The sequence below is a fragment of the Diceros bicornis genome, chromosome 19, assembly GCF_020826845.1.
Source record: "Diceros bicornis minor isolate mBicDic1 chromosome 19, mDicBic1.mat.cur, whole genome shotgun sequence".
NCBI lineage: Eukaryota > Metazoa > Chordata > Mammalia > Perissodactyla > Rhinocerotidae > Diceros > Diceros bicornis.
This window is the reverse complement of record NC_080758.1, coordinates 32,477,483-32,502,071: the sequence shown is the minus strand read 5'-3', so window position 1 is coordinate 32,502,071 and position 24,589 is coordinate 32,477,483. Positions and strand designations below refer to the sequence as shown.

General features: G+C 52.8%; 1 protein-coding gene across 4 annotated transcripts in view; it reads right to left on the bottom strand.

Annotated features, from left to right (window-relative positions):
• Positions 1-513: 513 nt before the first annotated feature.
• Positions 514-24,589, bottom strand: part of SMOX (spermine oxidase) — a 36,012-nt gene continuing 11,936 nt past the window's right edge. Inside the window, exons 2-8 of one of the 4 annotated variants that reach the window (XM_058563144.1) lie at positions 13,464-13,697; positions 9,500-9,726; positions 5,407-5,580; positions 4,485-5,244; positions 3,624-3,784; positions 1,467-1,556; positions 514-1,010 (exon numbers count right to left, since the gene is read on the bottom strand). In XM_058563144.1, the coding sequence (XP_058419127.1) occupies positions 873-1,010; positions 1,467-1,556; positions 3,624-3,784; positions 4,485-5,244; positions 5,407-5,580; positions 9,500-9,726; positions 13,464-13,671 (1,758 nt within the window). In that variant the 5' untranslated portion in view covers positions 13,672-13,697 and the 3' untranslated portion in view covers positions 514-872. Of the gene's footprint in view, positions 1,011-1,466; positions 1,557-3,623; positions 3,785-4,484; positions 5,245-5,406; positions 5,581-9,499; positions 9,727-13,463; positions 13,698-20,195; positions 20,363-24,589 lie in introns of those variants that run through there. The other 3 variants (XM_058563141.1, XM_058563140.1, XM_058563143.1) reach the window with 3 other exon arrangements.

Genomic DNA, 24,589 nt, shown 5'->3' with positions numbered 1-24,589 from the left:
CAATAAGTGGTAGGTTCCTGGAACATAGCAGGTGGGTGACACTTAGGGATATTCCCCTGCCCAAAAAATGGCCAGACTATCCACTTTTCCAGAAGTCAACAGTAGCCATCCTAATGGCCAGACCCAGGGCCCCGTGGCCAGGTGACACTAATAATTAACACATCTGAGCTTAGCATGGAGCCACAACAGGTGTCCCCTCCCATGGAACTCACCTTCACTCCATGTGGCCATGTCACCCAATCAGGCTCTGAGAAGTCCAGCAAAGGGCCAGCAGGCAGACTCATGCCTGTCCTGAAGGAGCTAGGGCTGAGCAGTGAGGGGCCCTCATCCCCAAGGAGCCTTGCTGGCAGGAAGGCAAACAACCACAAACAGATTGGGGTGAGGGGATCCCCCTTCCAGTAAAGGCAGGCACTTTTCCTTCTGAGGGCACAGCCAGGCCACGGCTCCCCTCACCATCCCCTCCACTCAAAGGGAGTGTGATTTAAAAAAACACACACACACACAAGAGGCTGAGGAAAATGGAAGAGAGGAGCTGAGGAGCTTGGGAAGGGCAAGCCTCTTTTATTATCCCAAAATGCAAAGTGTTGAAGGCACTTACAATAACAAGGCGGGAGAGGAGGGGAGGCACGAGGAGGTCAGAGGTCAGAGCACAGAGGTAAATCAACAGGCCCCACCCTGGTCACCACCCGGCATGGAGAAAAAGAAAAGCTACAGGGCCAGGTCTGAAGCCAGTCAGGGTGTCTAGCTCTACAAAAGATACAAATCCACTCTACAGAGGATTAGGAAATTAGGAGCACATGGCAGCAAGGGGCAGGGCTGGCAGTCACGAGTTAGTGGTTCTTTAAGGAACACACTCGGCAGTGAGGAGGCCCTCAGGTTCCCTGCTGGAAGAGGTCTCGGTACATCTCGATGAGACGGGCAGCCTCACGCTGGCCAGAGAGCAGAGCACCGTGGGTGGTGGAGTAGTATTTGCGGTGGGTGGCCTCACCTGAGAACAGCACCTGCATGGGCTGGGTGGGGAGACAGGGAAGTGAGGGTGGAGGAGCAAGAAAGGCCAAGAGGCTACATGTCTGCCCCCAGAACCCCCCATCCATACTACAAGTCAGAGAGGAAGGAGCAGACATCTGAGATGCAGGTATTGCTGCTTCCAGAGGATGAGGAGTTGCCTATCCCACCAGGCCACGTTCCCCTGCTTCTTTCCCAAACATCCAGTCCTCAGTTCTTTCCACTCTGGGGCTTTTAGGAGTCCTAGCTCTGCAGTCTCAGAGGCTCACTGTGCCTCTTACTAGTGAACTCAGAGAAAGTGGTTTAACCTTCCTTGGCCTTGATTTTCTCATCTGCAAAATGGGTTTATACCGCCTTCTTCTTAGGGTGGTTGTAAGGATTTAGAGAAATAACCTATATAAAGCACTTAGAACCTGGAAGAACATAAGCACTCAATAAAGTTAGGTGGTAATTTAACAAACCTTTATGGAGCCCCTGTTAGGGTCCAGGGACTGTTCTGGGCACTTGGAAGATAAAAGGTGACCAGGCTGCTGCTTTGAGGAGCTTCCTTGCTGGTGGGGAAGCCAGACACGAAACCCGATTACTAAACAGTGTCAAACATGATGTGATGGGTGTTTGGGCAAGGCACTGAGAGCCCAGAAAAGAGGCCTACCATCGGGGGGGGGGGGGGGGGCGGGTCGCATAAAGCTTCCCAGAGAACAGGACCTTTGGATGGCTTCTCAAAAGATGCTGGGTAAATAAACAAGCAAAGGACATTTCAGGAAGAAGGAAAAGTGGGGGTGAAAAACACCAAAGCAGGCCTTGTTTAGGAGACAATGAGAATTTTGGTACAGCCAGGGCTCAACCTCCAGAAAGCAGGCTGTCTAGAGGGAGTCCAGGCAAAGTACAAGTGCACACATTCCAAGCTTGAGTCTGGACTTTATCCTAGTGCATCTCAACCCGAATGTTCAAAGGCACCAGCTGGGGACCTTGGTAGAATGTAGTTTTGAACTCAGCAGGTCTGGGGTGGGCTGAGTCTACATTTCCAACACGCTCCCACAGGATGCTGAGGCTGCTGGTGCACAGACCACCCACTTTGAGTAGTGAGGCAGTAACCCTCCAACAAGGAGCCTGCAGAGGTGGTTAAGCTGAAAGGGGGGCACGTCCTGTGGCAGAGGGCAAGCTGCCTACTCCCACATCCATTCTCCTCTTTCTCCTCATAACAAAGCCCTGATTTTTAACTGGGTCCATTGCCATCCAGAATAAAAATGACGTGTCCCAGCCTCTCCAGCAGCTGGTGTAGTAATGTGACTAAGTTCTGGCCAATCAGCTTCAAGTGCACTGTTGCTTAGAGACACTGATTCAGCCTCAGTGGTCCTCCTCCTTCAAGCCCAAAATGCAGACGTTAGAGCAACAGCCTCTGCAGCCGTCTTGGACCACAAGATGGCCTTGAAATTGGGAGCCAGGTGCTAATTATACCAGGTCCTGACACCTACTTCTGATTTCCTTTTGTGTGATAGAAGCAAACTTCTGTCTTAAACGTTTAAGTCAGTTATTTTTGTTTTGTTTTGCTTTTCTTTACATGCACTAGTCCTAACTGATGCAGGTGACACGAGAAGGTTTGCTTTTCAGGAGGATGGTTATGGCAGCAGTGAGGGCCTTTTCCTCTCTCCCCTTGAGCACGGCCAGGGCAGGCGCAACACACGTTGGTTCACTGAAATCTTCTTCACCAATCATACCACAGAATTGCTTTAAATATACTTCCGTTGGGGTTTTAACATTTATTGTATGTGTACATTTGGTGGGGGGACCTCAAAAGCCACTTTATAGATGCAGAAATATATACAGTCATGCATTGCTTAACAATGGAGATAGGTTATGAGAAATGCATCAATAGGCGATTTTGTCGTGCGAACGTCAGAGAGTATACTTAGACAAACCTAGATGGTATAGCCTACCACACATCTAGACTTTATGGTACTAATCTTATGGGACCACCATCATGTATGCGGTCCATTGTTCACCGAAACGTCATTATGCAGCACGTGACTGTATAGTTATTTCTCTCAGATTTATTATTTCCTCTCTGAGTGTGCAGTTGATATAATTTGGGGGCAGGGTCATTATTTTCAATTTTGTTTTCTAAACCATATTGTGGAAACTTACTTCCATTGAATTGGTGCTGTCCAATAAAACTTTCTACAATGACAGAAATGTTCTATAGCTACACAATCTAATATGGTAGCCACTAGCCACCTGTGGCTATTGAACTTGAAATGTGGCTAGTGCAACTAAGGAACCAAATTTTTAATTTATTCATTTAAATTTTAATTAACTTAATTTAACGTGGCTAATAGCTACCATATTGGACAGCACAGCATTAAATGACTCCGTTTCTATAACCTCAAGAAAGCAGTTAGCATCTCAATTTGATTCCATCTTTTCTTCCAGATGTTAAGTGCACATTTCCTTGTTTTCTCTTTCATTATAGGAGCTATTCCATCCCTGTCTCACCTTGGCACCCCTTAGTGAACACAACCCTCCCCCTCCGCCCCCGGGACCAAACACACATGGAGAACACCCACACACACCCCTCCCCACCCTGCACACGCCTCACATACCAGCACACCCCCACTCACCGCCGCCTTGGAACTCTCCGTGTACGGCAGGGGCTTCGCCAGCTTCTCCACGTCTGCCCCACTCGAGCCCACCTGCGTGTATGAATAGGAGCCACGGAAGTAGGGGTCACTGCCCCAGGCTGAGCGCAGGATTCGCCGAGGCTTTGGAATGTTGGGGTTCCCTGTTAGGGAGTCAGAAGAGGCAAGGGGAGGGAGGATAAGAAATGGCCACGCACAGGAGATACCCCCAAGCAGACCACTCCCACTCCACCTCCAGGGCTCCAAGAAGACCAGGCTGCTACAGGTAGGCATGGAGGATGGAGGAGGAGAGGGAGGCTGTGGTTCAAGCTGGGCACCCCTCAATGCCTCCTTGTGACCCCCAGCAAAACATCTCATCTCTCTGAGCCTTAATTTCCCTATCCAAAAAAAAAACACTCCAGATAATCATGTTTCCCCTTCCAACATCAGGAGTCTTGTGAGGCTCTTCTGGGACAGAGGATGAAAGATGATGTTCATTCAGCTAAAGAATCAGACAGTAAAACACAAATCCATCTCTTAGCAAGACAACATGAGTAGGAAACGGGCAATCTGAGGTTTCCTGGTGATACCAAAGTTTTTTTTACCATTCAGCCCTTAAAGAGAGGAAACACAGTACCTACGGTTTGGAGCGTTTTAATTCCAAACGGAGGACAGCCCACAATTTAGGAACCCGAGGCTGAGATGTGGTGTCCGGCAGCAGCTCTCCCAGTGGGCGGGCCACCTCAGTTCACAGTCTGGGGAGGGGAGAGCTACCACACGGTTCAGGGGGTGCAGAGGGCCTAGCAGAGGATGGCTGAGGGAGACAGGCCCATGGAAGCAGGCAGTGGTGGCACAGGGACGCACCTGTGAACTGCCGCAGCATCTCCGTGCAGATCTCGGCCACTGCCTCGTCGTCACACTTCTCCATGACGAGGGCCTCCTCCCCACAGATCCAGCCACTCAGTACGTGGCCGTAGCGCTCGGGTGGGTAGAGGACATCAAAGCCGCAGATCTTGCGGTACCAGAGCTCGGGAGGGTATGTGAGGGTGCGGCTCTCTGCCTCGTCCTCCCATACAAACTGTAAGCTGTTGCACTCAGGGCCCCAGAAAGGCTCCTCAAATTCCAGAAAGATCTTGTCGGTGGTGCCAATGCCCAGGCGGTGGATGGCAGCCACCTTCTCCACGGGCAGGCCTGGCCGGAAGAAGCTGGCGTGCTGCCTCTTGAGCACGCCCAGCGACACGGTCACGATCACGTGGTCCGCCGGGATCACCTCACAATCCTCACACTCCACTACGACCGGCCACTGCTCATCCTCATCCCGCCCACCCCCCAGGGGTTCCTCTCCACCCTGGCCACCCTCCCCGGTGTTGTGATTATGGTCACCCTCACCCCGGGGCTCAATCTCAGGGCCCCGGGGGCGGGCCGAGGCCTGGTCCCAGTGCACACAACGGACGGGTTTCCCCAGCTGGATGATGTGGGCAGGGATGCCCTCAGCCAGCAGCTCCACAACCCGCATGAAGCCCGAGGGGATGATGTGGTGGGCGCCAGGGATCTCGGTCCACTCCCCAAAGGCGCTCAGGGACACCTCGTCTATGCTGTGCGAGCTACTCTCACAGCTCTCCACCTGTGGGAAGAGCCAGAGAGGAGCCAGGTGACCACCAGGGCTGGGCTGGAGTTGGGGCAGGACCGCAGAGCAGCACCGCCCTCCTTGGACCCAGATTCCCCAGAATCAGTCTTCTTCACTCTGGCACCCGTACTTAACAAAGCTCTAAGACAGCAAAGATACCTTCAGGTACTGCTGGATCATGGCGAGCTTCAGGCGCTTGGTGGCCTCCGGGTCGTCAGGGTCATCCCTGATGCGGTTGCGCACCTCCTCCCGGGTGAACACCCCCACGCTGTTCTGACTCTCAGCATTGACTGGTTTACCATGCCGGAAGAACTCCTGGGTCAAGTTATAGACCTGCCAGAGAGACCCCAGAAGACTGAAAACATAGTCCCTCATCCCACCTCCATCTCAAACAGAAGGGCCCCAACTCGAACGTTGCCACCTCCCAGGTGTTTCCGGATGTGCTGAGCCCATCCCCTGGTGGGCTCACGGCACATCTCCCCTGGTGAATCAATGTGGCACTGAGGCTGCACCCACAGAGTCGTAGTTCGGGAATAGCCAGCTTCCTCACCTCCAGACACCACCCTCTGGGTGTGTGAGGGAGGTGGGATGGGCTCCAGAGGCTCTTGAGCTGAACCCTTGCTTAGAACAAAGTGAAACATTTGGTGCCCGTACTGTCTGTGGGAAAGGAATCACCCCTCACAGGCTCTACACGGCTAAGCGTACTGCCCGCTGGGGAACCCAGGTCTGCACACATTTACCTTTTCTAAGAAGCAAAAACACAAACCCTTTTCCGGCCACTCCTGCCCAAGCATGTCTGGTTCACCCTCTCCCCAGAGGACAGTCTGGGGCTGTGGCCTGGCCAGCGTTCTGGGGAGAGGGAGCAGAAGAGGCTCTGAAATCTGATCTCCCAGGAGACCCGCCCCTGCCCTGCTCAGGTCCACACAAAGTGCCCCCTTTACTGCAGGACTTAGATGCATTTAAGGAAGATGGCCATGTTGGGCAGGGCGTGGGGAGGGGAGGGAGGCCCCAGTGTGCCAAGGAATGGAAATACACTTCACAGGCATATTATGGCAAGAACTCTAACCCATACCTCATCAACAGAGAGCAGTGAACAGCCCCCTTGGAGAGGGTTTCAACTGCCTCCCCAGCCTGCCTTGTATATAACTCCCAGGTAAGCAGTCCTGGGTCTGGCATGGGATCCCAAAGGGCAGGGTCTGAGCCCCAACATTCACTCTACAAACATTTACTGGGCTCTGTCCAGACACAGGCTGCAACGGTGAGCCAGATGGACACAGCGCCGAGCCCCTGCCCTCACTCGAGCTGGGGAGACATTCCATAACTCGTCTGTTTCTACTTGATGTGCTGTGACAGGAAAGAACCCTGGGGTTGTAAGATTAACCTGGACAACCTTGAACAGTCAGGATATAGCCAGGTTCACAGTGGGAGGGAGAGGAAAAGTATTTCAGGCAGAAGGAACAGTATATTTAAAGATTTTAAAGACGGAACAGTATACTTAAAGGGAGAGAGAGAACATAAGACGCATTCAAAGTGGCTCAGTTGCTGAAGCGGGCAGCGAGGAGAGAGAAAGTTGCAAGAGATGACAGGAAAGGCAGGCAGGGGCCGGGGCATGAAGAACTAAGAGTCATGTCAAGGACTCTGGACTTTACCAAGATCCTGGCTCACTGAAGGGTTGTGAGCATGATCACACGCCCACTCTCCCTCCCAGCACACCGGCAATGTGGGCTCCTTGGCCAAACATCTGTGGCTGGTGCTGATTAACGGTGTTTCCCTTCCTCAAGTGAGCTTGAATTTGGTCGGCACACATTCATGGGACTGACATCTGCCCTGTCACCCATCCCTGGTACAGGCCCTGGGGCTGCAGAGTAGAGGAAGGAAGGCAGCATTGCCCACCTCCCCAACATTCCACTCAAGGGAAAGGCCTCCACAGGAGACAGAAACATGAATTAAACATGTCTCTGAAGTATAAAATATAAACAAGAAAATGAGTTAAACTGTTCGTTTTTCTTCCCGACAGTCACAAGATGCTGGGTGTTTGGCCTTAACTGGAGTCCTCAGCAAATTCCTCACTCAGTACCACTGCCAAGGAGTCAGGCTTTCAACTCGCCTCCTCCTCCCCGGGTTTTTTCCTTTGGTGATAAGCAACATGGTAGCCAATCCTTAGTTTATGTTGACTAAAGGCCAAAATGCCCAGCTGAGGAGTAACAAATTTAGTCCATCTACATGATTCCTCGTGTCAACCACCGACTACAACAGCCTTAACTGAACATGGGTTTGTCATATGGGTACAGTCACCTGTCCTGGGTTAAATGATATCTTCCCAGTGTGACCCAAGGGAAATGGGATAGGCCTGTAACATCTAATACTACTCACCCCAATTCTCATTAAGTGTTTTTCATTGGGATCTCATTTAATCCTCATGACACTATGAAGTAGGTATAACTATGTTCATTTTACAGGTGTGGAAAGTACAGCTCAGAAAGGCTCAATAACTTGCTCAGATTATACAGCTAATAAATGGTAGAACTAGTATTTGAATCAAGGTAGTCTTGCTCCAGAGACTAAGCTCGATATGATACAACTGCAGAAACTCATTTATTTGTTAACAAATATAATACATTCAAATGAGTAGCCCCTCAAAGTCACCACCTTTGGAGGGAGGCTACATATTTATTATGAAGCCACCCTCAGGCAGGGCTTTACGTGCTTAGAGCACACCTCTTCAGAATGGCCTCCAGCATTGGTGAAAAGCCACACAAGCAAATTTATCTCTAGATCTCGTGGTTAACACCTCTTGCTCCTGATCCAAAGCATCACCACCCAGAGTGATAACCCACCTCATCCATCCTACTTTCCATGACTTACACTCTTCGCTTTCAAAAATCAAACCCAGAGCAGAAGTTGATAATGATCTACTTTTAAGGACATTTAAAAGAACAAGTAAGTCATGGACCCTGAAAGTCATTCTCAAGAGGCATCCACGCTTGAAGCACTCACAATACCCTGGGAATCAGGGTGTGATTGGTTCCCAGTAGATCAGGAAGGTCTACTTTGAAGAATACTAATTCTTATCTGCTTATTAATAAGTGCAAAGACTCTTTGCACATGAATGAGAACACAAAATACCATGGGATTGCACACAACATTCCTTGTGAGTGCACACACGTAAGACGCTGAGTGTGCCTGCCCTCCATTGAGCAGGTACTACCCCAAAGCAAGGGTCACTGCTCCATTCCCATGCCCAAGAGACAGAAAATGTACAACAGGTGCTAGTTGACTGATTTACTGACCTGGAGTGAAGGATCATTATACTATAAATGACAAGCTATCAGAAGGCAGGACCTACATATTAACTTGCTTGTTCACTGCATTTCACAGAACCAATGAAAGATACCAAAAATATTAACATTTTTTTAAAAACCTGAATGAGACAAGGAAGGATGTGTGCCATTGCCACTGCTATCCAACACTGTACTGGAGATACTAGCCAGTGCAATAATGCAAGAAAAATAAATAAACAGTCTTAGGCTGTGCCGTCCAATACAGTAGCCACTAGACACCTGTAGCAACTTAAAATTAAATTAAATGCTTAGTTCCTCAGTTTTATGAGCTACATTTCAAGAGCTCAAGAGCCACATGTGGCTAGTGACTACCATGCTGGACAGTGCAAGGCTAAAACATCTCCATCACTGTGAAAAGTTCAATTGGACAACACTGGTCTAAAGATGAGAAAGCAAAAAATAAAATTCTCATTTTTTATATGATGATATACAGAAAATTCCAAAATATTATTAGAATACAAATTAATATATTAATAGATACAGTATTTGAATTAAAATAATAATTTAGCAAGGTAGCTAAAACCAATATATAAAAATCAGATATAGTTCTATATACTGGGAACAATTAGAAAATAAAGTTTTTAAAAATTACCATTTACAAGAGTATCCAGAAGCAACAACAACGACAATCACCAAGTACCTAGTAATAAATCTAATAAAAGATATTTAAGGCCTTTCTGGAGAAAGATTTTATCATGTGTATCAATAATCTCTTACCTAGTACTTCTCCACTCCTCATCTTCATTCTATCCTCAGATTGTCCTGATTTTCCAAACGCAGGGCCCAGAGAGTGTGCAAAGACATGACCAGGATTGTAGACAAGCCCAGCAGGTCGCCCGACTCCCCCTACACTGCCAGGGCGTTCCCTGCCCACCACACCCTTGTGCCCAGCTGCCCTGCTAACACCTCACCTCGTTGTATAAATCGCTGAATTCCTCAACCACGTCCTTGGGGATCCTGCGACCACGGTTGGTGAGGTAGCAGGCCACGCCATTCTTGGAGTAGCGGCTGATGCGGCCCACACTGCGCTCCCCATCAGTTGTCTCTTCCAGGAGGCCATTGGCTTCTGCTAGATGATAGATGGGATTCCCATGGGAGCCATGGATCCAGGTGGCTCCCAGTTCAAAAGTGGCGTGTCCTGATGGTGACAACAAGAGGCCCTTAGAGGGGCAGGGACTTCTTCAGAGAGGGCCAGAACACCACCTCACCCTCCTTCCTCCAAGAGGATCCTTCAGTTTCCAACCACAGGGCAGGAAGGGGATTAGGGCCCCCTCTGGCAACCAACGAAAGTCATCAGTGAAAAGTTCCCACTAGAAACACACGTGGCACAAAATGGATTCCACCTTATAGCTGAGATAACTGCCACCCTGAATGACTCTGTGATTTGCCCCAGAGTCACCTCACTGGACTAATTAGAAGGCTCTCTTTTTCCATCCCCCCTTTTTCCAGGCTAACACTCGACACCAGACTCTCCTTCCTCATTGATGCCTCCCCCTCAGGAGGAATTCTGTGGCACCCGAGGGTACAGTGGTCCCAGTGATGGGAGCGAGGCCACCTGAAAACCCAGTGAGGAGACCCAGGAAAAGGCCCTGCCCTCCGGATCCAAAGTCCCCATCCAGCCTTACTCCAGTTCCTCAACATCCCCAGTGGCCCAGAGTCTAAGCCCCTCTCCCAGACAGAGGAAAGAGGGCAAATATTCCAGTCTGGAAACTCCTCCGCAAGGCAGTCTAAAACAGACTTCTGGATAAAACTAAGCTTTCTCATCCTATGGCACAGGTGGCAGAACCCTAAGAGTCTGACTGGGGCAGGGGGCAACTCCTGGGCCCAAGTTGGACAGGGCTGGGGGCCGCTTCTACCACCCCATCCATAACCAAGATGCTCTGGAGCAAGCTGCCTCCATGCCTGGACCTCAGTTTCCTCTTCTGACGCTGCAGGGACTGTGATGCATTTGTATCTTTCCCTGCCTAGCTCCCAGGGAAGTTGAAACAATGAAAGGAGAATAGAGAGGAACATTTTTTAGTGTTGTGTTTTGTTTTTGGAGGCCTGATTCAAGATACCACGTGTGGTAAGTTTTTTGCCAAGATGGTCACAATAATTCCTACTATCCTTATACACATGGCCCTTTGCAACGTGACTTCACCACTCCCATCAAGAGGTGGAATCTATTTCCCCACCCCTTGAATCCAGGCTGGCCTTGTGACTTGCTTTGATTAAAAGAATGACATTTGTGGCTTCAGACATTCAGAGCCTAGGCCTCAAGAGATCTCGTGGCTTCCACTCTCACCCTCTTAGAATGCGACCACCATGGAGAGAAACCCAGGCTTATGCTGCTGGAGACAGGGGGCCCAGCCAAAAAGCCAGTGCCAACCACAGACACATGGGTGAGGCTATCTTAGACAAACCAGCCCCAGTCAAGCCACCAGATGACTTGGGGCTGCATGGGGGATCATAGGCAAGACCAGCAAAAGAACCCACCTAGCTGAGGCCTGCCCAAACTTCTGACAGAATATGAGCAAATAAAATGGTGTTGTTTCAAGCCATGACATTTTGCGGTGGTTTGTTAGAGAGCAATAGCTATCTGATACACTGTAAGAGACAACAATGCCGCCTCACCCCAGGAACTGGGCATTCCTCCTTTTCGCGCCTTCCATTTACTAGGCTGCTTCTAATTAAACCACCAGTTACTAAAAATAGCCCTGTATGCATGTATGTGCCAAACACAGAGCAAGAGCAAACACAGTCAACCTCACGCCACAGCCAGCGAGACAGAATTTCCTGGTGTCTCTGGAAGAAGAGGCAGAAATGTGTAGGGCCCTTTGTTCAGGAAAAGTTGGTAGATTGCAGGGCATGAAAAGCTGAAAACCCAGTGCCCTCCCTCCAGTGGGCTCCTGGTGGGCACTGGGGGCACTTATTACTAATCTTCCTTTTTAGAGCCTCAGGCTTGGGGCTCCCCAAAGTGTCTTGCCTGGTTTGAGCTCCCAACAGGAGCAGAAGGGGGCCAGCACCCTGGGAAGGTCCACTTCCCAAGGCACATCAGGGAGCTACAAGTCATAATCACTGATCTGTGACATCCAGGCATGGGGCACCCTTCCTGGCTCCAGACACTCAGCAAAAGCAGGAACGAGGTGAGCAGCTCAAGGCCAGCAGCAAGGTCAGTGCCCCACCTCCATCCCCGAGGCTCTGCAAGAAGGTGGGGAGGCCCAGAGCCGGCCCCAGTCTGAGGATGCTTCCTGCCCTCTGCCACATCCCCACGTCACCTCTGTCATCCTTGCTACACCCCTGCATCCTAAGGGCACCAGGCACCATCTCCATGTTCACCCTACAGTGTCCTTGGAGCCTCTGGCCCTCGACCCCTGCTCTTACCACCAAGAGTCAGAGCTACCATCTCACACCACAGCAGGCCCATCTACAGCCCGGGCTTTCCCCGCTGAGTGTCTGACCTTGGGTCCAGAGGCCAGGGCTATCCCCTCTCCTGGCAGGGTTGGCCTGGTCTCCCTCACATACATCATTCCACGTGTATTGCCCCCTCCTTCTTCTCACTATCTACCCAACTCTCACCATCACCTGAGGCCCAACCAAGCTCCCTCCTCCCAGGAAGGCTTCCTGCCTGATGTGCATCCCCTCAGCCTCCCACAGCCCCATCTCTTCCGCCTCGCTGCCTTGTGCCATCATTCCACTGCATGGCATGTCAACTGCCAGCTACCACTGAGACTGGGCCACTTGTCCTCCAGTCTTCTGCTTCTATGTCAGACCCCGAGTGTCTTAACAAACTCGAGAACCACGAATGGAGCCACCCCTTCCCTAAGGCCCAGTCAGCCAATCAGGTGTCAAGCAAAGAGGACTTCCCTGCTGGCTGTCCCCAGGTTTATGAGTGCCTTGGAAGGCACTTTCATCCTCACTGCCAACACATACTCTTGTGTGTGCCAGGGGAAGATGGACGCAACCTCACGTACACCTTCCAGGAAATGCTCTCGGGGAAGACTCCTAATGTGATCAAATGTCTGAAAGAAGAGAGAAGGTCCCCATGTGTCCTCAACCTCTGCTTGGTCTAAGCCTGACCACCTACTTCTCTGAGACAGTTTCTCCATCCAGCAAAAGTGGGCACACAGAATCTGCTTGGCCTAGCTGCCCCGAGTGGGAACAGATACAGACACAAAATCCTCTGGAGGGTCAATGCAACCCACATACTCCAGGCCACCGTGTATGGTCCCACTGGGCTATTATCATGGTCCCTACCTGCTTAACCTCTCATTGGTCAGACCCCCTAGCTGGGAAGCCCTGACCACCAGCTGCATTTCAGGCAATTCCCCACCCTCTAAGACCCCTAGCAAAATCTGCCCACACCTGGGGTAAGTCCCTTACCTGGCTGCTTTCTTCAGAGTCCTCATTACTCTGCAACCCGGACAGACTCTCTTCCTAGATAATCCTAAGACCTACCCATCAGCCACAAGGAGGCCCAGAATCCCCTTCCATCTCTGCTGCCCCAAGCTCCTAGTGTCCCAGGCTAACTCTCAGTCATGACATACTAATTCACACTCAAAAGTTAATGACGAATAGAAGCTTACAGAATTCCCCGTCTTGTGAACTAGAAACTGGTCCACCCACTGCCAAGAGAGTTTGGTTCTAGGTGTCCCCTCCCTCTTAAACACTGTGAACCTGAGGTCATGTTCCAAAAATGGAGGCCAGAGCCCCACTCTGCCCACCTCAGAGGGCTGCTGAGAGGGACAAATAAAGCTTCTGGAAAATGCCTAGGCAGCATGCATGATGGAACACTTACCCCAGGGAAGAAGCTAAAATAATGAGATTGCAGGCAGGGCTAGGGCACTGAGGGACAAGAGGTGACCTTGGAGGTGGCTGGGCTAAGGAGCCACTCACCGAGTTTCACGCTCTGCACGCGGCCTCCGATGCGGCTGGAAGCCTCAAGCACAGTGACATCCGTGAAGCCCTGCTCCAGAAGCGCTTTGGCTGCAGCCAGGCCAGCCAAGCCGGCACCAATCACCACCACGCGAGGCTGTCCCCTTCTCCGTAGGCCACGACTGAGAGGGTCATCCGCACTGTCGCCACTGGATTCACAACTTTGCATACCGTCCGCACTCGCCTCCTAGGAACCTGCAGAGGGCGGGGGTATCAGAGCTCACCCACCCTGCCTTCACTTTCTACCTGCCCCAAGGGATGCTCCAAGGGCTCTGCCCTCAAAGGGGGACCTCAAGCCCTCTCCCTCCTCCCTGAGGACCTGGACAAGAGCCATCTCCAATGGATGTGACGGGGAAGGGAGGAAGAGACACAGGGAAGGAGAGAGGAAGAGAGGGATGCATGCTGAGCCCCCACCAGCAAGCAGGAAAGCTGGGAGCCCACCCTGAGCCCCTGAAATCCATCAATCTCATTCCAGACCTGCTAGGCAGAGCCTCTTCCCCAAGGCTGAGACAAGAGCTGGCCAGGAAGACAATGACCAAGAAGGCCCAAGTCAAGAGAAACTGACTGTCACTGCTGACCCTGGACCAACTCAGTCCAGCACAGCTGCTGTGGTTCAGCTCAGGCCAACCTGGGGATGCTCACACTGACCCCAGGATGCTTGCACAGACCTCAGGATGCTCACGCCAACCTCAGGATACTTGCACACACAGCGCTGGACCCTCTGCTCTCCCTCCCTTGCCTGGCTCTTCCTGGCACTCTCTTCCTTGCCCCTTCTCTTCTCCTCTGGCTTTCTGTTAGTCTTTCACAGCCTCAATGAGGTGGCAATTTGGTAGGCAGGACATAGTCCTGCCCTCCCCCAAGAAAGTGCCACGAGGCCTGTATTGGACAAGCCTCTGCTATTCCGGGTACATCTCTGGTTGTTTTCCCCAATCCACCCAGCCCCTCAGTCACCGCAAAGCAGCAAGGAGCCCGGGAAACAGTGGACCATGAGGACCCGTGGCACCAGAGGCCAGACATCAAATTGACAGTTATGCTAAGCCAGCTTGCTCAGAGACGCCAGGCTAGGGAGCTGATGGCTGGGAGGCCTAGAGGGTCCCTGAATCCAGCCCCAGGGCTGGGAGAGGCTACCCTTCTATTCCCAGAGTGACCACGACGGTTTGAAGGGGTCTGTGGGCCATTTTGGGGAGCCACTCAGTTCTGATCCTGTCCCTTTCCTTCCCTGACCCAAGCAACTGAGATCCCAGTTTCCTTTGCTGAAGTTTCAGTGGCAAAGGTTGCAGCCTCTAATAGTATCCAGGACCTAACAAGACGGGAGCAAATGTGGGTGGAAGGTGGCTGCTGGGCAGCGGACAGGGGCCACATAAAAAGCTATCACCTATACCTAATAAAGCTGAGCAAAAGCGCTCCCAAAACACAGCAAGCCCACTCCTAAGAAGACACCCAAGAGAAACAGGGCATATTCCATCAACTAGACATGCTGAAGAACGTTCATAGCAGCTTTATTCATAATAGCCAAAAAACCAGAAACAATCCAAAGGTCCATGGAAAGGAGAATGGATAAATATATTGTGCTATGTGTAGCATATTCATACAAGAGAATATTCTTCAGCAATAAACAGAACCAAACCCCTGATACTCTCAACAATATATCGAGCAAAAGAAGCCAGAGTCAAAAGAGCACATACTGTATGACCCCATTTATGTGAAGTTCACGAAGAGGTAAAATCAATCAGTGATAAGAGAAGAGAGACTGGGAGGGGGAGAGTGACTGTAAAGGGTCAGGAGGGAACTTTCTGGGGTGGGAGGAATATGTGTCTTGATCTAAATGGTGGTTTCACAGTGTACATATAAGGATCCACTGAGGTGGACCTTTAGGATTCGTGCCACTCCCTGTATGTATGTACGCATGGACGTATACCTCAGTAATCATTCAGATATTCATTCCTGGCTCCCTATAAAACAATGAAAGCTGGCACACTGACCTCCTTCTCCACACATCTCAAGGTCCCACCACTGAAGTTTCCATCCCACCTTGAACTGTGCCCTCTAACATCTTTTTATAGTAGGTTTGGTACAGGGATCTCTTCCTAAATATGCTCAGGCTCAGAGGTTGCTCCTCGTGCCTCCCCCACCCACTCCACCTGCCATTGCCACACCTGGGCGTGGACAGGAATGTCCCCTGACACCTGCCCCCAGCTCCCTCAACCCAGGCCCGCCCACCAGGTTCCCTAGGGCCGGTTCCCTAGAGGGCCAGGAGGTGGCGCCCGAGGCCCGGAGGGCCCCCCCAACCCCCCTTAATGTTCTGGCCGGCGGGCCTCCGGGGAGCATAAGGCTCAGGGCTGGCTCGAGTCCTTTCCTCACCTCCCCCTTTCCCCTCCCGCTCCCCCTCTGCCTTCCTCCCCTTTCCTCCCCCAGGTTCTCCTTCCGCTGAACTAAATTTAGAGGTGAGGGTGTGGCTGCCTGCACCGGCTGCCCCGGTGCTGGCCCGCGGGGAGGAAGTGTCCACGATGCTTCGCGGGCAGCAAGTCCGCTCTGCGTCAGGTCTGTAAACACACGGGGTGCTCCGAGCTGCCGCGGACGCCACCACTGCCAGGCACCCCGCGATGCGACGTGGCGCTGCTGCCCGCCCCGCTCCCACGCCTCAGCTCCCCAGGACTGGGGGCCCTTGCCTGCATGCTGGTCTCACCACCCCCAGCCCGAGGCCACCCCCTAAAACAGCCTTTTTTATACAATGAAGGGGTGGGATCGCTGCAGTGGTTCTCAGACCTTACTGGTGGACCGCCTTCTCAAAAAGCTCCTGTGGGGCCCACAATGTGACTGGGATAAAACTGGCGGTCCTGCTCCCTCCTGAATTCTCATCACACAACCCCCAGGCTCCGTGAAGCACCCCCTCTGAAAACCGGGGATCTAGATAAGCCCCTGCCTTGGGAAGCCACACAGGGAAGGAATGCTTGGGCAGCGGCACGTTCCCAGCCTTCATTTCCTTCTATCGAAGTGACCAGCTGGTCCTCACTCCGTTGTTGTGACAGTTAAATAAGGCCCTGTGTGGATGTCACAAGATTGTCAGCATTTTGAAGAGCCTCACGCGTGGAAATCATTTGTCCAATTCTGTAGCTAAATTATGAGCAGACTGTCTTTGGGATGGGGTTCAGGAAGGGGCTGTGGGAAGTACACCCGGGCGGGTAGCCTTTAAGATGAACACAGAAAGAACCCTGCGTTCCCAAGGTACCAGCGACCTTGAACTCAGACATCACACGTGGGGTGCCAGGGCGGAAGCAGGTAAGCAGGGGCCATGTCACCTGCAGCCCTGACCCTCACAGCTAATCCCACAGTCCTGTCCCTTTACAGGCCTTGCCCCAGATGGGCCTGTCAACCCCTGGGGTCCCCCAAGAAGCCAGAGAAGCCACACACACAGCCCACAGAGGGCAGAGAGATAAGGAGTCTGCCCTGTGGCCCCCCACATTGGCCCACGGAGCCACCATATCCTGGGGTCCAAACTGAAAAGGAGAAAGAAAAGCACCCACAGGAACACCTACTGTGTGCTAGGCCCTCAGCTAAATGCTGAACTGGACCTTCCAGCACTCTGTTATCTCCAGCCAGGGTGGACAGGAGGGGGGAGAAGCAACTTGTTTTCTGTTGGTTTGTGTCATCTTTGCCTTTCCAATACTTTTTTTTAATTTTATGAGAAAATGCCTTATTGAGGAAGAAGAATCACTTAATGGTCCTCAGTGCCTGCCTGCCCTTCTCGCGCCTTCGAGAAAGAAATAAATAAATAACATCCGCTCCTTGATCTGTATGCACAGGAGAAACAGAACACCCTGTACTTTTCGAGCAGATAAAGGAGAGAAGAAAAAAGTGCTGGCTCAGCCAGGCAGGGAGGAAGGGGCGGGGGAGGAGGGAGGTGCAGGGCAGCAGACACTTGCCTTCCCAATCCTGCTTCCATGGCAAAATGAGGGTGGGAGCCTGAAGCCTTTATGTCCCCAGGCGGCCAAGCCCGGTAGCTTCAAGAAATCAGGCCAGCCACAGCATGAGGGTCCCACCCCCATTCACGATGCCCCCCGCCTGCCCCCCTGCTCTGGCCTTCAGGCCACCACCTCCCCCTGCAGCCCAGAACCAACAGTGCCCTGACTGAACCCGCCTAAGAAGCCCAATCAGAAAGAAGGCGGCAGCTCGGGAAGGAGAGAAGAAAAGAAAGAAAGACCCTGTCCCATGGCAGGGTCACCAAAGAAGGATGGATGAAGACTAGGAGGCCACGCAACGGGAGTGCGCACTAGCAGCCAAGCATATGTCCACTGCCACATCCCCACTCGCCTCTGAACATCCTCACCAGTTTCATTTTGCTACCCTCAAATTTACCTTCCAAGAAGTGCCTTCTCATTGCCATATACTAGACACATGTTTTAGTGCTGGCCTCCAGCATCTGACCCTGCTGAGCCCCTCTTGGAAATGCCCAGAAGTGAGCTGAGGGCACCGCAAGTCTCCTTGTGCTTTCCCCACCACCGTTAAAACTGGGGAAGCGCCGAGCACTCCCAAGGCTGGAAGCTGAAGGCATCCTTCGTGGAAGACCTGCCCTTACCCATCAGGTCAAGCCATGTCAACCTCACAGCCCGAATCACTGTTGCCTCTACCCTCAGCTTCCCCAGGCGCCCGCCTGCCTCCTCCATCTGAACCACGCCCCTGGAGAATTGCTGGGCCTGCCTCAAGTCCTATCCCTTAAAGACAAGCTTGGCCAGACCTCTCATGAACCAGGGATAAAACCCAGCAATTCATGAGCACCTGCTGTGTACCAGCATGGGGAAGGCCTCAGCATGTCAGCCCTTGACCCTCTGGACCCAGATGACCTTTCTGGCTTCAGATTTCACTCACCCACCCCCCAAACATACACACATACCCCAACTTCACCAAAGTCTTGGGTATCCCCCACCTAGCCCACCTGAAGGCCTGTGGAGATGTCCTTCTTTCAGGCGTCAGAGAAGCTGGCTCTAGGTTCTCAACACACGCACACTCTTGTGCAGGCTGCAGTGGTTGTGCAGCTGTGTGCTTGAACCACCACAGGCCCGGCCTGCTCTACTGACACTTCCTGAACGTACCAGACACCTAGGAAATGCGAGTTCCCGGCACTGCCTCTGCTCTGCCGCTACCACCACCCCACCCTGCCTGTTCTCATCACACCCCAGGAGATCCTGTTGCCTCTTATTCAGGAGAGGCTGCAGCCCCACGATCACTGAGCAGGGCTGAGGTCACAGGCTAGGCTGGTGACCCTCTCTCCGAGCCCCGGTAGGGAATGGCACCAAGGGTCAGTGGCCCAGCTCGGTGCGGGCGCCCTGTCCTCCTTGGCATTGGGAGTCCACTTGAGTTCACCCAGCAGACAGGTCACTCCCCCCCCAACAGTGATCACTACAACAAAAATGATGCCACAAAGGGCCAGCTTCCCACATGCCCCAACCTTTCCGAAGTCGCCCCTCATAAGAGACAAAAAAAGTCTACCCATGGGGCCTGCCTGGTGGCGCAAGCGGTTAAATGCGCGCGCTCCACTGCCGCGACCCGGGGTTCGCTGGTTCGGATCCCAGGCGCGCACCGCCACACCGCTTGTCAAACCATGCTGTGGCAGCGTCCCATATAAAGTGGAGGAGGATGGGCATGGATGTTAGCCCAGGGCCAGTCTTCCTCAGCAAAAAGAGGAGGATTGACAGATGTTAGCTCAGGGCCGATCTTCCTCAGCAAGAAAAAAAAAAGTCTACCCATCTTTGGCTCCCCTCTGAACACAGGCTGCTCCCAAATGTGTCTGCCTCCCTGTCCTGTTCTCAAGGTCAGTCCAGGGTGAATGACCCATTTCCCAGAGAAGAAGAACATGAACCAAGCAATCAGCCCACCTGGCTTACCTCACCTCAACCCCTAGGGTCCAGACTCCACCAGCAGAAGCACTCCAGAATGGGCCCACCCCTTCCAACAAGCAGGTGTCTCCCCTCTGCTAAGCCACACATTTGCCCATGGGAGCCACGCTCAGGGCTCTGGGGGCCACCTGTGCCCTCCCCAACCAACCTTGGGAACTTAACAAGTCTCTCCTCCTAGTGCCCAAGGGCAACATCCCTGCCTCAGTTTCCCTGGAGGGACCCCTTTCTGCCTCAGGCTTCTAACAAGAGGGGAGGGAGAGGGAGGGCAGCTGGGGGGCCGCTCCAGGGGAATCTCTTTGGATTGCCTGGCAGGTCTGGGGAGGGATTTGGATTCTCGCGGGCCCCCCAGACAATGCAATTATTCTTCAAATGTGAAAAACGCCCAGAAATCCCAGACCAGCTGCTTTGCACAGTGGCCCAAACAAAGGGACTCTGTGTCTGCCCAAGAGGCTCCTCCCACCCCTCAACCCCAGGGAGGGGCTGGGCCCCAACTCCTCCCAGCCAGACCCTCACCAGCCCCCCTCATTCAGGCCAGCCAGCCAGGAAGAGAAAGAGGCGGGATTGCTGGGCCAGGCCAGGCCAGCCACAGTGAGAGAGTATGGGAGGTGAGAGCGGGTGAGCGTGGGGACAGGGCAGGGGCAGCCTGTGAGCCCAGGAGACACAGGGGAGCGGGGAGAACACTGACCTGGGAGCCCAGAGACCTGGGGTCAGGCCCAGCTCGGTCTCTCCCTTGCCAGGTGACCCTAGACCAGTGTCTTCCCTTCTCTGGGCCCCATATGGCCAACACCTCTGAACTCACCCCAAGGACACAGCATCTGTACCCTGCCTCCTGGACACACTCATCTAAGGCCCATCTGATGCTCGACTGCCTCCTTTGGTCTTCGAGCTTTCCCATCTGTAAAATGGAGAGAATAGAGCTACCTGGTGGGACTGCTGGGAGGATAAATGATAGCACATGTAAAGGTATGGCCACCTGCCAGGGCCACCACGGAGGGGGAGAAACAGGAAGATTCCCAATGAGACTAGTACAGAGATGGGAGCCCCCTCTCCCAGTGCCCACCCCCTCTCCCAGTGCCCACACCGTTTCACTTTAGAAGAATCCCAGCCTCAGCCTCGGCCCCAACCCAATATCAGACTGGACCATGACTCGGACATCAATCAGACTGCCCTACGGGCTGTGTTTGACTGACCCCCAACCCTGACTCAGCCTGACCATCAGACCCAGTTTTGGTGGGGAGGGGCAGGTACCAGAGACGGCAGCCATTAGCCAACCCCAAGTTCATAAAAGAGAAAAGGTGTGGGTCCCTCATTCCTCAGAGCCCTCCCACCAGCAACGTTCTCTAGCCCTCACAGAACAACGTAGGGAAGGGGCTCTGAGGGGCTCCATCTTCCTTCCTGGCACTTAGACTTCTCTAAGAGCACAATGTCTTTGTTACCCACATCTCTTCCCCACATCCAGATGTGTAAAGTCCCTAAAAGTCCAGCTTTAAAAGGCTTTGTAAGCCTTTTCAGAAGAGAAGTGGAGAGGCTGCACTGCATGGAGAGGCAGTCTTAGACTCGGCGTGTGGGGGACAGAGCCAAAGCAGGGCCCACACAGGCACTGGGGGGCAGGAGGGGAAGGCTTTCCTGGAGAGGTGAACACTCTGAACTGGCCTCTACCTCCCTTGACGCTCTGCAAGGTGGGACAGACCCCGGAGGATTGTTCCAGGACCCCAGCTTATAGCTGCCTGCAGGGAGAGACCCTGGAGACTACGGGCCCCAGCTCCAGGCTAGAAGCCTAGCTGGGGTTGGGGAAGGGGAAGAAAGCATGGAAGGAAGCCAGAGCAAGGCTAGGGTCTTTCTGATGGGCATAAAGCTCAGCTGGCAGCCTTGATGACTGTGCAGCTGGAGGGAGAAACAGAGGTTGAGGTGGGCCAGGCCAGAGCCTAGGACCGCATTCCTGCCCCCATACCCACACCCAAACAACTTTACCCCAAACTCCACCCTAGCGATCCCACCTTCAGCAAAAATAAGCGAGTGGATCACGCTCTGACAATAGATCGCGTCAGGTGACGGTCATGACTGCTGCTAAACAACTCCTATGAACCTTTCAAAACCCGGGCCACCTCCACCAGCTGAGCTTCCATCTCCAACTCCAGCTCCTCACACCCCGTGCCTGCCTTCCCATCTTTATGTGTGTCTGCGTGCAGATGTCCTGTCTGGCCGGGTAGGCAGTCACCTCTCCACAAACAGGGCCCACATTCTTCTCCTCAGATCCCAGATCTTCCACAAGCAGGCAAACCCCATGCCCCTTCAGCCCAGAGAGAGATCAGGGGTCTGACATGATGACTATGCTGCTCCTGGATGCTCCTGGAGAAGATGAAATGGCCCAGACAGCAGCCTCTGCCCCTAGCAAGTGTGACCTTGGAAGAGTCCATTAGCACTTGAGCCTCAGTTTCCCCATCTGTAAAATGGGAGTAATCACCCCTGCCCTGAGTGGGGCCAGCCCTGACCCCAGACCCTATTAGCCAGCTTCCTGTGTCCCCAGCAAAGTCCTAAAGGCACAGGTTTCACTGTGACTTCCTTTAGCAGCTCTTAGAATGAGACTCTAGGGCCTGGATTCCTCCCTCTTAACACCACCACCTGCCACCCCAAGTCTGAATCTCCTTCCAGGAAGTCATCAACCACAGAAGTTGGTGAGTCTCTTACACTTCTGTGATTGAACCACAGAACTAATCTATTGGCGACTTGTTGGTGCGAGACTGCCCTGGGTGTTGGCAGACCGTGGGCAGGGGAGGGCTGATGGGAAATGGTGCTCACAGTCACTCACTCCCCTGGGAGGAAGTTTTCCTAAAAGAGCTGAACCTGGAGAGAAAACCAGCCCCAAGACCAAGGTACCAGCCCTGTGCTGAGGCACCCAAGTCACCATGGCCCTTGGGGAATTCCAGGAAGAGACACCTCTCTCTCACACACACACAAACACACTTACTTGTGTTTAACTTGATGACTCAGCTTGACAAATAGTCCCCTCCTTTGGGGACACCTTATAGCACCATCGTTTTCCCATAGGCCCGAAGGTCAGATCACTTATTTTTAAACAGTTTGAATCTCTACCACATATTCGATGAGTGACCTGAGCCTCATCAGTAGAATGGGGATAAAGAGTTCTTGCCTTACAGGTTGAGGGAGACAATGCAACTGCTTAGCCCAGAGCCAGGCATGCAGCAGCAATGGTTCTTATATTTATTTTCCTATAGGCGCAAGTCTGCATGCTAGTGGAGGGGTGGGGGGGTCACCACAGCGGGGTCTGGGCCAGGACAGCAGACGTGGGTGGGGATAAGGGAAGTCCAGCCAGTAGAGAGGTCACAGACCCTCTTGCACGATGACTCCAGAGCAAGATCTCCAGGGCTCAGAGAGACCCACTCCACCCCCAGTGACACTGCTATGGTCTGATGACAGGGGAGGAATAGAGGATCAGGGAGAAGGGCCACCCCACCTACTGGGGGCACTTAGACCTACGAGGCAAGGTCTGTGAGGCTGTAAGTACAATGACAGGACCTTCTGTGGGTCACCAAGACCCTCAATGATCCTCGCCTCCTCGTACTAATGTCCTAGCGTAGGCCCCCACAAGCTGACCGGCATAACCCATAGGATATTGTAGAAATATGGAGTGTGACTTCTGAAACTAGTTCATGAAACACACTGTGGCTTCCGCCTTGCTCTCTTGGACTGCTTACTCTAGGGGAAGCCAGTCACCACGTCATGAGGACACTCAAGCAACCCCATGAAGAGACCCATGAGACGAGGAACTGAGTCCTACCAACAGGCTAACCATCTCACCCAGCATGTGAGTATACCACTCCGGAAGCAAATCTTCCAGCCCCAGTCGAGCCTTCAGACAACTGCAACCTCAGCCAACATCCTGACTGCAACCTCCTGAGAGACCTCGAGCCAGAAATACTCAATTGCTCCCAAATTCCTGACCCACAGAAACTGAGAATAATAAATGTTTATTGCTGCTTTAAGCTACAAGTTTTGGGCTTGTCTGTTACACAGCAATAGGCAACTAATACAGTCAGCAATTCTCTGTCCCTGTAGACCCTCCAGGGTAGAGACCCCCAGGTAAAGTCCATATTCTACTTAGGGTCCCTGCTCCCTCTTCCCTGAAATTCAGGGCTGGGGTCCCATGAGCAGAAAGCCTGGCCCAGGCCCTGCAGCTTGTAAGGCCCAGGAAACAGGAACTCCTGCCCAGCCAGTGCACAAACCCACCTGGAGACTTTTATGAAAGACCAACACCCAGCTCCCACATAGGTCATCCAAATCAGACTTTTGGGGTGGGGTCGCAGCATGAATATATTTTAAGAACCCAACATGATGCTAATGTATAGTCAAGGTTGAGAATCATTGCTCTAGAGCAGGCTCCAAATGCAGATTCCAGGCCAGCCCAGAATGTCCAGGGCCTGCCTACGCCTGAGAGGAGGAAGCAGAGAGCTCAGGCTGAGAGTCCGCCTCTATTCTCCCCTCCCCTGCTGCTGCCCAGCTCCCAGAGCACTCTGCATTCCATCTCAAGCCAGACAGGGCCAACCTCTGTCCATGGGGACTGCTCCCTTCAAGAGCACCCAGGGTGAAGATGGGGTCTGGCTCTGAATGATCTTGGGGAAGACTCTGTTTCCTCATCGGTAACATAGGAATTGCCATCACACCTGCTCTGCTCTCTAATGGGTCCTAGGCTCCCACCCGGAAGTCTTCAGAAAGATTTATATGTTTTGTCTCCCCCAAGACGCAGCCCTGCCTGGCACTGCGTTAGCCCCTGGGGAGAACACAGCAATGGATTCAACAGACCAGGCCACAGCTAGTTAACTCATAGGTACAACATGCCGCCATAAAGGTTGTGATGGTGAATGCGGGAGGGGATGGGGAGGGGCTCCTAATGGGCAGGGAAAGGGGTCAGAGAAGACTTCCAGGAGAGACGTGAGGAGTGAGCTCCAGGCAGGGGGACCTGCAGGTGCAAAGGCTCAGAGGCACTGCTTACAAGATCGGCTCTCAACACCACTTTTCCCTCCCTCCAGGACTCACCCCCTGAACCCAGGCCCCACATGGCCGCACTCACCTGACCTGAAGGCATGGAGGGCTTTCCTTGAGCTTCCCGAAGCCAGTCAGCCACATGTGTAAGCTTGCCCCTGGGGGTGCCCAGGAGAAAGGGCAGGATGGCCT